The sequence below is a fragment of the Arachis hypogaea genome, chromosome 3 (genome assembly GCF_003086295.3).
Source record: "Arachis hypogaea cultivar Tifrunner chromosome 3, arahy.Tifrunner.gnm2.J5K5, whole genome shotgun sequence".
NCBI classification, from domain to species: Eukaryota; Viridiplantae; Streptophyta; class Magnoliopsida; order Fabales; family Fabaceae; genus Arachis; species Arachis hypogaea.
The window spans coordinates 861,008-875,707 of NC_092038.1; the positions used below are offsets into that span (position 1 = coordinate 861,008).

Genomic DNA, 14,700 nt, shown 5'->3' on the forward strand with positions numbered 1-14,700 from the left:
TTGAATAACCCTTTATTCTTTCTTGCCATAGTCTTCTTTCTACCATGTGCAATCGATACATCTTTCATTGCATTTATTTATATTATTAGTTTAACTATAATTATGTTAGATATATATATCAAAATAAATTATTAATATAAAATATATATTAAAAATAAATTAAATTATACATACATTTATAAATAAATATATCATAATTAATTTAATGACTAACTTTTATATGCATATAATATTTTTTATTAATTAACTATCTTAATTATTATATTATTTTCTAGTCTATGAGTATATGCCACTTAGAGTTTGTTAACCAACTTGGTCGGTTGGTCCACCTCAATATTCATGGGACGACAATTTCAAATTTTTGTTCTTAAATGAATGAATACCAATGCCATCTTTTTCAAAAATAGTGTACTTTTTATCTAATTAAAAAAACTTCAATTTGAATAATAAAAATATGTACATTAAACGCCACCGATATATATACATATAGTATTTACTACTATAGCCTCTTGAAATCAATAGATAGTACATAAATATTTGTATTTATAATTTAGGTTGAGTTTTAAAATGGATAAAAAGCAATAATAATAATGAATTGCAAACTAAAATGGAGGTATGAGAAACTAATTTAAAGGTGCTGCAAACTTAAAAGAGTTATGAGAAACTATTAGAGCAGTTAACAATTTAAACACACGGTGATGTATCTGACCCATAATTCAAATATGCAAAAAAATTCTGTCAATATCAACCACCATCCATTAACATAATTTCTAAGGTATTAATTTTTGTCAATCATTTTCAAATAAAATAACATAACACTCAATTTACCCTTCAAATGAACACAAATAAAAAATACTAATAATAGTGATAGAAAAGATAAAGAATAAACACACACACAAATAGAAAATTGGCACGGTTGCTGTTTGAACCTCACCCCAACTCCACATCATCCTTTGCCAAAGGGGAGATAATGATAATAGCAATGAGACTCTCTTAATAGGTATGTTCATACCAAAGTTGAGGCACAGCAAATCAAATAAAATCAAATTAGGAGTGGTTGAGAAATCATGAAACCTCATACATGTATATTATCTTCAGTTCCTGAGATATTTCTAAAAACTCAATGAGGGGATGCCATAGAAGAACCTACTGTCTCCAACATGCGGTAGCTGAACACTAAAAATCTGTAGTAAAAGACATCATCAATCAAAGATGTAAGCATGGAGCGAACAAATGCACAATTCATAGTTAGTCTAAAATAAATATAAAGAAAGGTGAGTTACCGTGTGGATTGGAGCTTCACATCCTCCTTCAATAAGCTTCATTTACATAAAAAGCCATTACAATGAGAATTTCTATTTTAATAGGACATAAATTAAATCATTATGGCAAAGATACATCAGATGACTAAAACTCAAATCCACCAACTGGTCCTACTTGCAGAGCACCTTGAGTAAAAGCATCCATTAGCCTTGGTCCATCCCTGACCATGAAGTGCAATCCAAAAGATTTGCAATCTGCATAGCACACATACAAAACAGTAAATAATAATTATTTTCTTTTGTAGAAAAAGATTTTATCAGAAAGAGAAACAAAAGAGATGAGACATCCTCATATAAATACAAAAATATATTATTAAAATCTAAAGGGATAAGCCATGTACCAATGTTAGATTATCCTTTTTCATTAGTTAGGAGAAAACACTTAAGCAGGCAGGAGCTTTTCATCACAGGGAAGCCGACATGGTAATCCTATTAGTTCTTCTTCATAGTATTGTTCTATCCTTTTTTTTTCCTTCTTTCTAAGTCAAATTCTAAAGACAGGTTTAAAAATAATAATAATAATAATAATAATAATAATAATAATAATAATAATAATCTTTGCACTGCAAAAGCAAAGGAATTAAACTCCACAAATAAATTCTAAAACAAAAAACACCATATTTGGTACTTTCTATCAAACAGAGATCATTTTTGGAGAGCCAAAATATCATTTCTTATCATTAACATGCTTTGCAATAAACTCCTTAAGCAAAACTTCACTATATCAAATATCAATAGAAAAAAAAAACAAATTAGCAAGAACCTTATCAACAGAACGAAAAAATTAAATCCGAATAGATTAGCAAAGAAACATATTAATTAATAAAAGAAAGGCCAAATGCATAATTATAATATCTACTATAATAAGAATAATAAGTTCAAATTACACTAACACATCAACCCTCTCTGCCTAAAGTAACCACTAACCAATATAACCTATACTCTTAAAAAATACTTATTAATACAAAAGCAAATAAACTAACCTTCAAATTCTGATGAACTTCATTTATAAAATTTTCCTTGCATTCCTTTATTTGGTGAGTATAAACTGAAAGAAGAGCAAGTAATTAAACTAATTATCATGTGTTTAGATAGAATGCAAAATTATAGAAAGTAATAACAAAAGAGCAAGCATAATAACACTTTTTTAGATTAAAGAATATTGCTGCATTGTTACTTTTATATGATTGAATTCATTTGCTTAGCTTAAGATTTTAGAACAATTTATAAACTAAAAGCAGGGAAAATTAATTTATAATGGATTACATCACACGAAAAATGGAAATTCAGTTGCCGAAGATGTAGCAGAAAAATTACCTTAGTAGCACATTCAATCTATCACTCACCAGCTTCTAGTGTATTAATAAAATGAATGGTGAAAATGTAGAATTTCTTTGTTTTGTTACTATGATATGTGAACAAATATAGCACAGATGGTTAAGGATCTGTGTGAATATAATGCAGAGTTCAGGTTATTATGATGGTTTTCTTTCTGTATATATTGAATGAGACACCAAAAGAAAAAAATGATGGAAATTAGGGAACATAAGAAGCTTGATGCTCTTGATACAACATCTGTTATAGCATATTATGATACAAGTAGCCAAGTACAAGCATAATTCAGAAAAGAAGCTGGCATTAATTTTTACAGTTGGATGGAATCTTTCTTCAACTGAAGTTAGAACTCAATGCAGGGGTTGGCCACATTCAGAATCTGAAAAAGCCTTGTAGTCAAACTATCTTTTAAAGCAGGGGTAACAGGAATCTCCCTAAATCATGGTCTCCAATACTGCCTTGTTTTCATTAGATGCATGCTGTTCTTCTGCCTTGTTTTCCATTATATAATTTTAATTTGTTCTTAGACCAATTGAATAATGAAGTGAATTAATTGATCTGACTGGTGTGTTATGATCAATTAGGTCCATTTGAGAAACTGATTAGAGGGTCAAAGCTTAAAACATTGGATGGTCCTGAATATGTAAGGAAGGTTTCAGAAAATTGTGTGGCATACATGAAATCCGTAGAAACATTCGGTGATGCAGAAGAAAAAGCTATTCATGAATTCAGACAAGCCTTCAAGGATCAAAACTTCCTACCAGGCTCTACTGTCTTCTATGAACAATTCCCCAATGGAACATTAGGGGTCAGTATATATAGTATACTTAATTAATTAATTTTAATTAACCAATAGTAAACTACAGAATTATTCAGACCACACTTGTTGCTAGTATTCAAATTTAATCTAAATGAATAAAAATAAATCAATAAAACAATTAGAAGGTAGCAGAAAGACTTACATCCAATGCCTTCGACTCCAATTGCTTTCGTTTTACATTTCTAAAATAGATTCATCAAAGAATATTGCCTCCTCATCATATCTGTTGAAATCAGACATTATTCACAAATAAAAAGAAAAATTGAAACTCTATAAAGTGATTAAGTTACCCAAAACTAACCATCTTTAGAGACCTTAAGCGATGAAGAACTTCTCAAAGCTCAAGCAACAACAGCAACGGTGTCTTCGAAAACCTCATCGGCCTTCACATTACCAAGAGATCCACAACCCGAACCAAAGTTTGAAAACACAGCAGTTATTCCACCGAAACACTAAGCAGGTAAAATCAAAAGCAAACACAGCGTCGTGCTTCGGTTAAACACGACTCCTAAGGCTGCTGCAGGGTCTCAGCCTCCTCTCCCACAGAAAGATTCGTTCACCAACCTCAACATGCATACCAACCAACTACAACACCGTCAAACTCGCAGACCTTTCCCTTTGCCCTCTTCTTCAACTAACGCCTTTTCCAGTCTTCCTTTGTCCTTTAACTTTTCTACTCGCAATTCTTCCTTGTTAGCCTTCAACTCCTGCACATAGGGGTGCAGCGACAGCGACTTCAGCATCGCCACGATTTCTGCCCTCATCTCCATCATATCTGAACCCACAAAAAGAATATTAATAATGCTAATAATAAATCCCTCAAAAGCTAAACTGAAACAAAAATTGTGAGTAAAAAGACCTTGAGGAGCATCTTCGGTGTGGTAGAGGCGTTTGAGGATGTCATTTTGAACTCTGATTTCAAATGAAAAAATTGCTCTCAAAATTTGGTGTTCAAATCCTGATTTGAAAGGAAAAGATCGCGCTCAAATTGCTGCAGAAGAGTTCTACTTCATTACCTGAGGGACAATGAGTTCTCAATTCATTGTTTACTCTAATCATCCAATCAGAAGCTAGCATTTTCGTTTTTTTTTTCTAAATGGTGGTTTTGGGATTGCTGCCGGATTAACTTTCTTCAACCCATTGGACAAAAATCTTCTTTGATAACTTTCCACCAAGTAAAAAGGTTTTGGCTTTTTGCTGAAGAGCGAAACACGAAAGAAAGAAAAGGTTAAGGAGCGAAACACAAAAGAAAGAAAAAGTATTAAATAGTGTGTAGATTTACTATTTGGCTAGTTAACTATTATATATTAATAGATAGATATATATTATTTTTTAATAAATTAATTTTACTAAATACATATTTATCACAAAAGCCCACATTTTCTTCTCACTAAATTTACGTCTTAAAATTACTAGTATAATTTGGCCATTTTTTAATTTATTCATTATAATTTAACTAACTTAAAAGTCATCCGTGTAATATAAAAAAATATAGTAAAAAATCATCACAGCCACAAAAATGGCATATTCTCCCTGGTTCCACTTTATACTTTTTCCACCTTAGACAAATCCTCTTTTTATTCTCGTAGTAAAGTTATTTGTAAGAAAACAAGATTATGAAATAGAGTAATTAATGAAGTATTATTTGAACGATAGTTTATGGCAACAACTAACAAATACTAAATTTGAATGTTGATCCCTTCACATCATCCCACCTATGCATAATCAAACCTATGATGTTATGTTTTTAAAGATAGAATTTGATTTGATGAACACTTACCCAAAATTAAGAGACTAAAAATAGTAAAAGGAATTCTCCCAAGTCCCAACACCACAACATATCATGAAAATAGGAGTTTTCTACCTTAACAAAAAAGTAAGCATTCTATATTGAAGAAGAATCATTATAACCAAACAACTCCTGTATTCATCTTGTACCATACGAGGATGTTATGTATACAACAAGATGAAATAATTGTTTTATATGACCCCACCTATACAAGACTACATGGAATCATGGCCTAGCTAGTAGCATCAAAGATGAAAATTTGTTTCTCTATTGTCCTAAATGGATCTCATTACCAACATTTAGATAGGACCCCAACAAGATAAGTACATGACTTCTCTTAATGATTCCTCTGACTGCTTAGCTTTTTGGGACCTCTTGAGTACTGTAATGGAGACCATAGCAGAGGAAGAAGGAAACTGTGAAAACGATCTAACATGTTGTTGAACATTTCTGAGAACATAGTTCCACCTGCACACTCCTTGGTCCTTCAAAGCCTCCCCAACTCCAAGGCTTTCTAGCTGAGCTACTCTGTATTAATTCCTCTCTCAAAAATTGAACAAGTGATGAATAACTATGTATTTTGATTCATGAAGTAGCACAAGGTTGATGTTATCTATCTATATAAGGAAGTTTTGTGGTGCCAAAGAAGTTTGTAGCATCACTGAATTACTATTACTGACACCAAAAATAATAACAACCTGGAAGCAACGAATTTTGCTATGCTCTCATAACTTGAATGCCATTCCTGGTCTGTGAAGTAATTAACAATGGCTTGAATGCAATCATTCAAAAGCACTAATAAACCTTGAAACTGGCGATCTAGGAATAGACATATAATGCTTTCAATGAGTTCTTCAGCTTCTACAACAGAAAATGCTGGTTGTTTACTCCTGCAGTGAGAATAAAAAGGGATAAGTTGACATTGTCAAACCACTAAACAAGGATGTCAAATCATAAATCATGTCCTAAAATCATTTATCTAACTTTTGAATCATGAATCATAACACACGCTGCCATTCAAAAACACATCAATGAAAAAGCCTAAAATAACAAGGATTTACACCTTAAATATGTAATATACTCAAGTTACAAATAAACACTTAATCACAAATCACTATGGTACAATAGACATTAGTGATGGTCAATAAACTATGATAACCCAAAAATCATTAGTAAACACTTAATTCGGGAATTCTTTAAGTGTGCCAAAGGTAATAAAGTAACAGAAAACCAATTCACATAATTATCTAAGTAGATTCACTGTTGTGGCTTACCGTATTAGACAACAAGCAGTGACAAATTTGAGCCAGGCTCGAATATTTTGGGGTGGTTCTCCAGTGTCAGAATCTAGGAGACAAGTAGATTTTCTCAAAAGGACGGCAATAAATTTATGTAGCAATGTCTTTGCTTTGAAATTCTGCAAATATCTCAACATGGTTTACCTAAATTTTTGGGTTCACCACTGGATGAAAATTCAAAAAGAAACCCATAAGGGTCAAGAGCTCTTCTCAAATCTGAGTACTCAGGAAACCAACCAATTTTGACAGGCAATTGATCAACCGAAAAATATGATGCTATATTAAATACTAAAGTATCAATTGAAAATATATTTAATCAAAACATGCTCGGTCATAATTGTTACCACTACCAACATCTATCATTACCAAAAGGAAACATAACATGTATTTACCTCTTTTCTAGAAGAGAGAACGGCACACCAAAAGTCAGAGGATGAGTTTCGGAGCTCTTCATTTGATGAATATAACACTGAACGAACAAACAAAAATAGACCCGGTGCACAAGCGTCCCGCGTTTAACGCAGGGTCCGGGAAAGGGCCGCAACCAAGGTTGTAATGTACGCAGCCTAACCTGATAATTATATCAGTGGCTGTTTCCACGGCTTGAACCCGTGACCTTGAGGTCACGTGGAGACAACTCATCCGCTGCTCCGAGGCTCCCCTTCAATTTAGATGTTTTATATGGTACCTAAATTTTATACATAAAATTCAAAAATAAAAGAGTAGATATCATCTTTTTCTATCTCTATTTTTAAATAATTTAAACACATAAATCATAGACATCAAAAAAATTTCTTTTTAATTTATTAGTAGGACTTTGAATAACCCTTTATTCTTTCTTGCCATAGTCTTCTTTCTACCATGTGCAATCAATACATCTTTTATTGCATTTATTTATATTATTAATTTAACTATAATTATGTTAGATATATATCAAAATAAATTATTAATATAAAATATATATTAAAAATAAATTAAATTATACATACATTTATAAATAAATATATCGTAATTAATTTAATGAAGCAATCATGTAAAACCATTTCATTTCATAGACTATACAATAAGAATCAATTTTGTACAAAGCTTGATATAGCAAGAGACAGAAATCTCATTCAAATTCAATAATACTAAAAGAAAATGGTAATTAACGAAAAAGCAAAAAATTACGCATTGGTAACACATTATGATGGAAGAAAAGTTGCATCACAGCTTCGATAACAAGTAAAGCTGGCATATCGCAGGAGCCAATTGAAGCCCTAAAAAAGACGGGAAGAAAGAAAATTACCTTTGGCATTTTAAGTATGTCATTGATTCCCCACTTTAGCTGAAAGCCTATTCTCAAAAATCTGATGCCAACAACGAACTAATACAAAACAGACGGAGAAGGAGAAGAGAGTAGACGTAACACAACAATCGTACAGGAGAGGAGAAGAGCACGTTACTTTGGTGAGAGCAAGAGAAGAAGGGTAATCCAGAGTCGCAGAGAGTGACAGATAACCTCACCTCACCTCTATTCCCTCCCACCTTCTTCCATTAATGGATTCTTCTCCACCCAAGAAGAATTCTCTTTCTCGGAGATTAACATTGTTCATAGCGTCTTCCTTAATTGCCTCCATTTCCATTTCCATTCATCTTACAATCACCATCACCACCACCACAAGAGATGGCTTCTCAATGCCCATCACAAGAACATGTGATACGTGCTCGAACAATCGTTCGGCATTAGTATCACAATTGATGAACCAGCCAAGACTAATAAATCGCCCAGCAGCTGCTACAACTGAGGTGGCAAATGATGTTGATGTCATTGCAAGATTCATAGGAGATGGTGATGAACATGCAGAGGTGGAACTTGTGGTGGACACCGGAAGTGAGATTCTGTGGAGTCTCAATAAATCCCCTCAAGGGCGCTTAACGTGCAAGAAGTCAAAAAGTCTTTTCTGCCATGACCCACGGTGTGCCTAGGAACTCGTCGGAGATTATGCACTCTGGCAAGAGTCTATTGCAGGTTTAGACAAGAGTATGGAGGAGGCTTACATACGGAAGGCTTTCTTGTCCGCGACAAGATTCTGCTCAGAACACTACGGGGTCCTCTCCTGGATCTAGGAGAAATCACCTTTGGTTGCAACTATCTCGCTGTAGGCGACGATCAGACCAAAGGAATCATTGGGTTGAGTCGAGGTCCCCTCTCCTTGATCCAACAACTAGGCATACTGAGATTCTCACACTGCATTCCTCAGCCAGGGAAGACGGGTGCCTTGAGATTCGGTTCCCACGCGATTATAGATGAGGGCTCAATCACACCTTTTACCTTGGTATCACAACGATACCCATTTTATTACATTGGTGTTAGGAGCATTACTGTTGGAAATACTCGACTAAATATGCCTAACGACATTTTTAGACTGAAAGCTCACGGCAGAGGAGGTTTTATAGTAGACAGCGGCACATGGTTCACACGTTTGATATCACCGGTCTTTCATCTCCTAGTAGAAGAAGTGCGTCATCAGATGATGATGCTGGGCTTTACCATAAGTCCGGGTACAGGATCTCGGTGCTACAAGAAGCCTAGAGATGAAATAAGTAAACTTCCTACTGTCAAATTTCGGTTTAATCCTAATGTCATTGTGGTTCTAGGAGCAGATCAAGTTTTTCGCATGAAGCCGAGTGTGATATGCCTAGCATTCAGTGAGGAAACCGAACAAGATGGCATATCAATCTTTGGGGCTTTCCAGATGACCAACTACGAAGTCGGATACGACATCGTCAGAGGAGTTTCCTTTAAGCCTAAGGAATGCTCACTCTAAGGTTAGTCACTAAATTAGCTTAGTAGATCTCAGTTTGTTTTTATCAATTTCTGAAATTTTCAGCAGCTTCGGCTGAGTTGTTTTCATTGGGTTGGACTTTCTAGTTTATGCTTACTCTATCTGTTTCTTGCATGTGTTTGCATTTACATAGTTGTGGTCCTTGTGAGTTGTGATTGTTCTGTAATGAAAATATTCATGGTAGCTCTCCGTTTTTACAGGTTTATCTGCTGATTTTGAAAGGTTACAGTTACAATTCCAAAGCAAATACTAGTTGGAAGCTTACCAAGATTGCAGGTTTTTTTATTTCCTAGAGGTTGGTAGATATAGGCAAGGTTATTATAAACTAGTTATTTTGTATCCAAAACATGAATGTTTTGCCTATGGTGTTTATTGAAATCTAATATAATAGATGGTGATGGATGTTGTTGATGCGGTTATTCTAAAGTTAGAACAGGGAAGCAAACACTAGTCAGTTTTCTCAATACACCACACTAAATTTGAGGGTCCAAACACATTCAGATTTGAGGCTAGAAAGTTGAAGGAGAACAAATGGTGAAAAAAGAAGAGGGGCGAGAGAGAAGTTTTCAAATGAAAAGAGGCAATGAATACCGACAAGCCTTGTACTGTAAAGCCAGATGCATGGAGATAATAACTTAATCCAATAATAGAGTTTGAACAACAAAAACTCACGGTTTCCTACGTGATGCCCAACCGGCATGAGCTTCAAACTGGGAGGGGATAATCTGCTCATTCATTTTTGTTTTGTATTTCAAAAAGAAGTGTCAAATGTCTAGTTGACAATTACAATTACACTACATAAGAAGTGATGAAATGAACATGGAGAGGTGAATTTCTGTGTGCTCCCATAGAGGTGAGAGAGAAATTGAGTGAGAGAAGCATGTGAGTTTGATGAAGTGATTTTGTTATAATGGTGAATCACCACTTTTGCACTATACAGTTAGACTATATCTATAGTAAAGGCCTAACAGCTACTTCTACACCCCTTTGCACTATACAGTTAGACTATATATATAGTAAAGGTCTAACAGCTACTTCTACTACTAACAATGTAACTAACTAGTTCTGGTCAGCATAGAGAAAATACAACTGAGAATAAGACACCATTCCCCCTTGAGAAAACACCTTTGACAGAGAAATAAAATAGATACAATCACAACACAAGAATTTAACGTGGAAACTCCAATTACCGGAGAAAAAACCACGGCCGTTGTCAAATGACAACCAGAGAATATCACTATGTGAAAATTGTTACAACACATAGACTTCTTTCTCTCACCGGCACCCCAGTACACCCACACTCTTTCAAAGCAAATATCTAACTACACCTCACAACACTCTCTAATCAAAGAGTACAGAGGAAAAGAAAAATCAGATACAAGCTTAAAGTGTTTCTGACTGGTGCAAAAACAAATGAAGAACTTAGCCTCATATTTATAGCCTAGGCCACCCACTCCATTTGCTATCCTAAGCAATGTAGGACTAATTCAACCAAATCCTAACAGTCCTTAATAAGGATATTAACTTAACTAACTATACATCAGGCTATATCAGTAAGAGTGAAGAGTAAAAATACTCTTACTCCCCCAACAAGAAGAAACGTGCAAGGGAGAAAATACATGTTGAAACAAATAAAAATAATATTTAATTCATACACAAAAATTGCACTCGAACAGAACACAAATGCTTACTTATTAGTTACTTTTCCGTCACTCTTATCTCGAGATGTGCTGTGCTTCATTCCATTGTTTATTGACTTTTGAACCACAACGGGTTCTCTGGGGATCTGAAAGAGTAAAAAAGTTCATGTTATATAATCATATGACTAAATTGAGGCAAAGAAATCCCAACCAGTTTTGTAATACATCTATAGGAGTGACATGCAAATACATCTATACAAATGATACTCAAATAAATCACCAATGCATGAATGCCTGAAACCAAACTTGTCATCCTGCTAGTATAGAAACAATCAGAATAAGGACACATTATAAGCTCGCTGCTAATTATTATACAGAAAAGAAATGCTCGGTGAATTCCGACAATGGCCTTACAAGAAATACACCGTAAAAGTTCTCAATTCTTTCAACTTAATCATTTCCCATCACATGTAAAGTTAATCTTGATTGGAAATGAATGTCTGAATGAAAAAGCCATAATGAAGAATAAAGATAAAAATGAAACAAAAAAGCTTATGAGTTACTTACAAGAAACGCCACTAATACTACTAGGATGATTAATGTTATTAAGAGTGCTTAATCATTCGTAATTCACAGCACTACTCATGTTAGTGTTAGATTCCATATAATCCCATCAAACATAAAATTATCTCAAGAAAAATGAGTACACAAAATATCTCTTTGAACATATTGATAAGAAGTGTGGCGTACATCAATAGCAAGTTCAAGTGAATGGGATTGGTTTGCTTTCAATATCTCATGTTTTAAGATTTTGTGAAAGATAGAAAAAAAAAAGGAGAAAACAGGAGGCGAAAAAAGAAAACAAGATTTTATTGGTTTCATTGTTTTCTCTTATTCCTTCATAAAACTTTCAAAACAGAAAATAAAAATGCAAACTAAACGCGCCCAAAAATTGCTTGGAAGGTGTGACAATTATTTTGCATTACAGAATTTGTACATTATTATTATTACTGAGGCTTGCTATTTACTATAGAGATCTTACCCCATCGCCAATGGTAAATTAACTGACAACTTGGTTGTTCTGCAAAGACCTCCTTACTAAAAGGGCGTATAGGTTGATAATAGTCAATGAAAGGCTCCACAAGCACTGCAAGCTGGCAGCCGCAACAAGGTAACTGATGCAAAGAGAAGAAATGGGATTTTACTAAATTGGATAGCATTTCATGAACAAGAGAATGGACAACAATGGAATTTTATTAAGCATGGACAACAATTTCTGTTATTTGTTGAGTGCTTGTGTTTATTTGCAAGCAGGATTTCATATGAACCATGCATCCTCCACCATTATCACACTTGTTGATATAGCTATATATACAAATGAAGAGCAAGAAGAATGACTCACTAATTGACTAGGCTTAAGCTGCAAAATTCTCCCTCAAAGAATCAAATAATGCAATCTAGCTCCACCAATGGCATTATTTATCATTCACATGTAGCAGATGCTGCTTTGACCAATAGACACAATCACACAAGTCATTGAATTGTACATGCTCTAAGATCCAAAACTTTATAATTTGACCAAACCTTTCACTCCAACATAGGCTTTTTAACCGTCACAGATTCACAATCACAAACAACATTAACTAAAAAGAATAAAGGGGAAGAAAAACTTTCACATTCATAATAGCAGTCCAAATTTGATTGATTACCAGAAGGCAGTTACAGAAGGGAAATCACTAGTAGACGCCATGATGGCAAGCGCAGCCGCAGAGAAAATAAACTGAGACACCCGCAGACATAGGCCACCGGATGTGCCTGGCATGCCTTGAATATCCTTCATCCTCACCCTTGGAGGAGGGTTAATGTTGTTATTATTGTTATTGTTGTTGTTGTTGTTGTTGTTTTTGTTTTGATCATCGCCGCCGCCTTCAGTAGTTGGAACTTCATCAATTGGGTGAATCGAAGCATGGCTCACACTCATTTCTTCTCCACAACACACTTCAATTCATAATCATGCCTCTATCATCAATACCATCCAAATTCACTTCCTTTTCCTCACCAAATCTGATGATCACATTCATAGAAACATCATCAATTCCCCATTTACCTTCACATGAATGATATGATCTAATCACACAATCAGAGACTCACATGAACATATAAATCAAAAGAAAAAGCAACAAAAAGGGTGATTTTATTAGAAATTTTCCATTTTTTTACAGGCCCTTTAATTAATGTCCATGAAAGATTACAACTTTAACCTCAAAATCAGCTAGGAACGCCACACGAATCAGATCAGTTTCATCGATTCCTTCATTAATTAAAAAAAGGGGGGGGGGGAATTAGAGAAAAAGACATACCCAGAATCAGAATTGCAGTGAAATGGTGCTTGGTTTGTTGCTATGAATGGAGAAACATAGAAATTGAAGAGTGGATTTTTCTGGTTTGGTGAGCTGATGAAAGAGCAGTTCTTTGGGAGGGTGTGTTTATTGTTCCTCTGATTTGGGCATTTGGCGAACCAGCTGCGTCAAAATAATTATTACAAGCTTGGAAAATGTTCACAAGTACTAGCTGCTTTATTGATACAGCTGTATACCATGTTCGGATCGTTGTCTTGTATGGTGCGCAATGACAAAAAGGTCCATAAAAAGAAAGGAAAAAGACGGCTAAGGACAGTGCAATAGAATGATTGGTGAACATTTTATATAGACTAGTAATCTAACTATAAGAATTCATTTTTCTAACAAAATAAAAATTTAAAGAATGATTTGGTAATTAAAATTTATTAAAAACTCAAATGTTTAACAAAAAATTACTTAAATACCAATCTGACTATTACTCATAAATTAGTCGCACTAATTTATTATGATTAAGAGTAATAATTTTGTTTAATTTGGAATATAAATTTATATGACAAATAATTTTGCATTTTAAATTAAACTAATTCAGTAATTTTGTTGAATCAAATGTTATGTCCCATACAAAGAATTATCTTACATACCCAACTAATAATATATTAGTGAATATAAACAATATTTACTTGTTTTCGTTGAAGATAAGTCTCTAAATTTTAGTTAGGATCTCTTCTATTGTTAACAAGCAGAATAGATACATTGTTAATAAATTAGTTGCACTATTAATAATAGTAAAAATTCTCTGATAATAAAAAGCGGATCTCTTCTGCCATTAAAGTTTACTTTTTGTATTAAAAAAAAGTAAAAATTTCATGACAGTGATAAGTTATATTATAATAATTAGTGTATTAGTTAAGTTATATTATAATAATTAGTGTATTAGTACCTATGAAAGTGTCTTTTAATATTTGTTAAGTTTAATTATTTTGTAAGTTTTTATAGTTTTATAGAATTTTTAATTAAGTTTTTATATATATATTTTTTTAATTGGATCCTTGTACCATTTAATTTTTTTAATTGAGTCTTTATCATTACAAAATCGTCTAAAATAACAGAATATTCAATTAAAAAATAGAATATTCTAAATTTAAGAATACTAGACTCCAAGAAAAATACTTTGATATTTTCTAAATTCTAAAATGAGTGGATGAGATGGGAGAATGGTGGAAGATAGTAAGTGTGAAAATTATAAGTGCAAGATATGAGTAAATAAGTGTATTCACACTTCACTAACGTTTTTTTAAAGTTTAACGC

General features: G+C 33.5%; 3 protein-coding genes across 12 annotated transcripts; 1 reads left to right on the forward strand and 2 right to left on the reverse strand.

Annotated features, from left to right (window-relative positions):
* Window positions 1-733: 733 nt before the first annotated feature.
* Window positions 734-11,125, reverse strand: LOC112785385 (uncharacterized). Of its 10 annotated transcripts, none has more exons than XR_011876186.1 (12): window positions 7,853-7,986; window positions 6,957-7,033; window positions 6,709-6,728; window positions 6,541-6,613; window positions 5,965-6,156; window positions 4,494-4,674; window positions 4,337-4,389; window positions 3,779-4,252; window positions 3,620-3,700; window positions 2,306-2,370; window positions 1,284-1,517; window positions 734-1,184 (listed from the first exon to the last, which is right to left on the reverse strand). XR_011876186.1 is itself a non-coding variant. In XM_072224991.1 (6 exons), exons 1-6 carry the CDS (start codon window positions 7,859-7,861, stop codon window positions 5,566-5,568), a joined length of 600 nt encoding a protein of 199 aa, XP_072081092.1. In that variant the 5' UTR covers window positions 7,862-7,876; the 3' UTR covers window positions 5,382-5,565. The 10 variants fall into 10 exon arrangements, 4 of the variants coding, with proteins under 4 accessions (XP_072081092.1, XP_072081097.1, XP_072081099.1 ...); XR_011876188.1 differs by having other exon boundaries at window positions 1,284-1,319; window positions 1,438-1,517; window positions 4,337-4,674; XR_011876184.1 differs by adding an exon at window positions 1,664-1,801 and having other exon boundaries at window positions 4,337-4,674.
* Window positions 8,104-9,374, forward strand: LOC140183925 (aspartic proteinase nepenthesin-2-like). Its single transcript, XM_072233761.1, has 2 exons — window positions 8,104-8,522; window positions 8,576-9,374. Exons 1-2 carry the CDS (start codon window positions 8,104-8,106, stop codon window positions 9,372-9,374), a joined length of 1,218 nt encoding a protein of 405 aa, XP_072089862.1.
* A 989-nt stretch (window positions 11,126-12,114) lies between the features above and the next one.
* Window positions 12,115-13,648, reverse strand: LOC140173096 (CASP-like protein 5A2). Its single transcript, XM_072225127.1, has 4 exons — window positions 13,393-13,648; window positions 12,742-13,139; window positions 12,435-12,534; window positions 12,115-12,207 (listed from the first exon to the last, which is right to left on the reverse strand). The coding sequence occupies exons 2-3, from the start codon at window positions 13,011-13,013 to the stop codon at window positions 12,519-12,521; spliced, it is 288 nt and encodes a 95-aa protein (XP_072081228.1). The 5' UTR covers window positions 13,014-13,139; window positions 13,393-13,648; the 3' UTR covers window positions 12,115-12,207; window positions 12,435-12,518.
* Window positions 13,649-14,700: the final 1,052 nt, after the last annotated feature.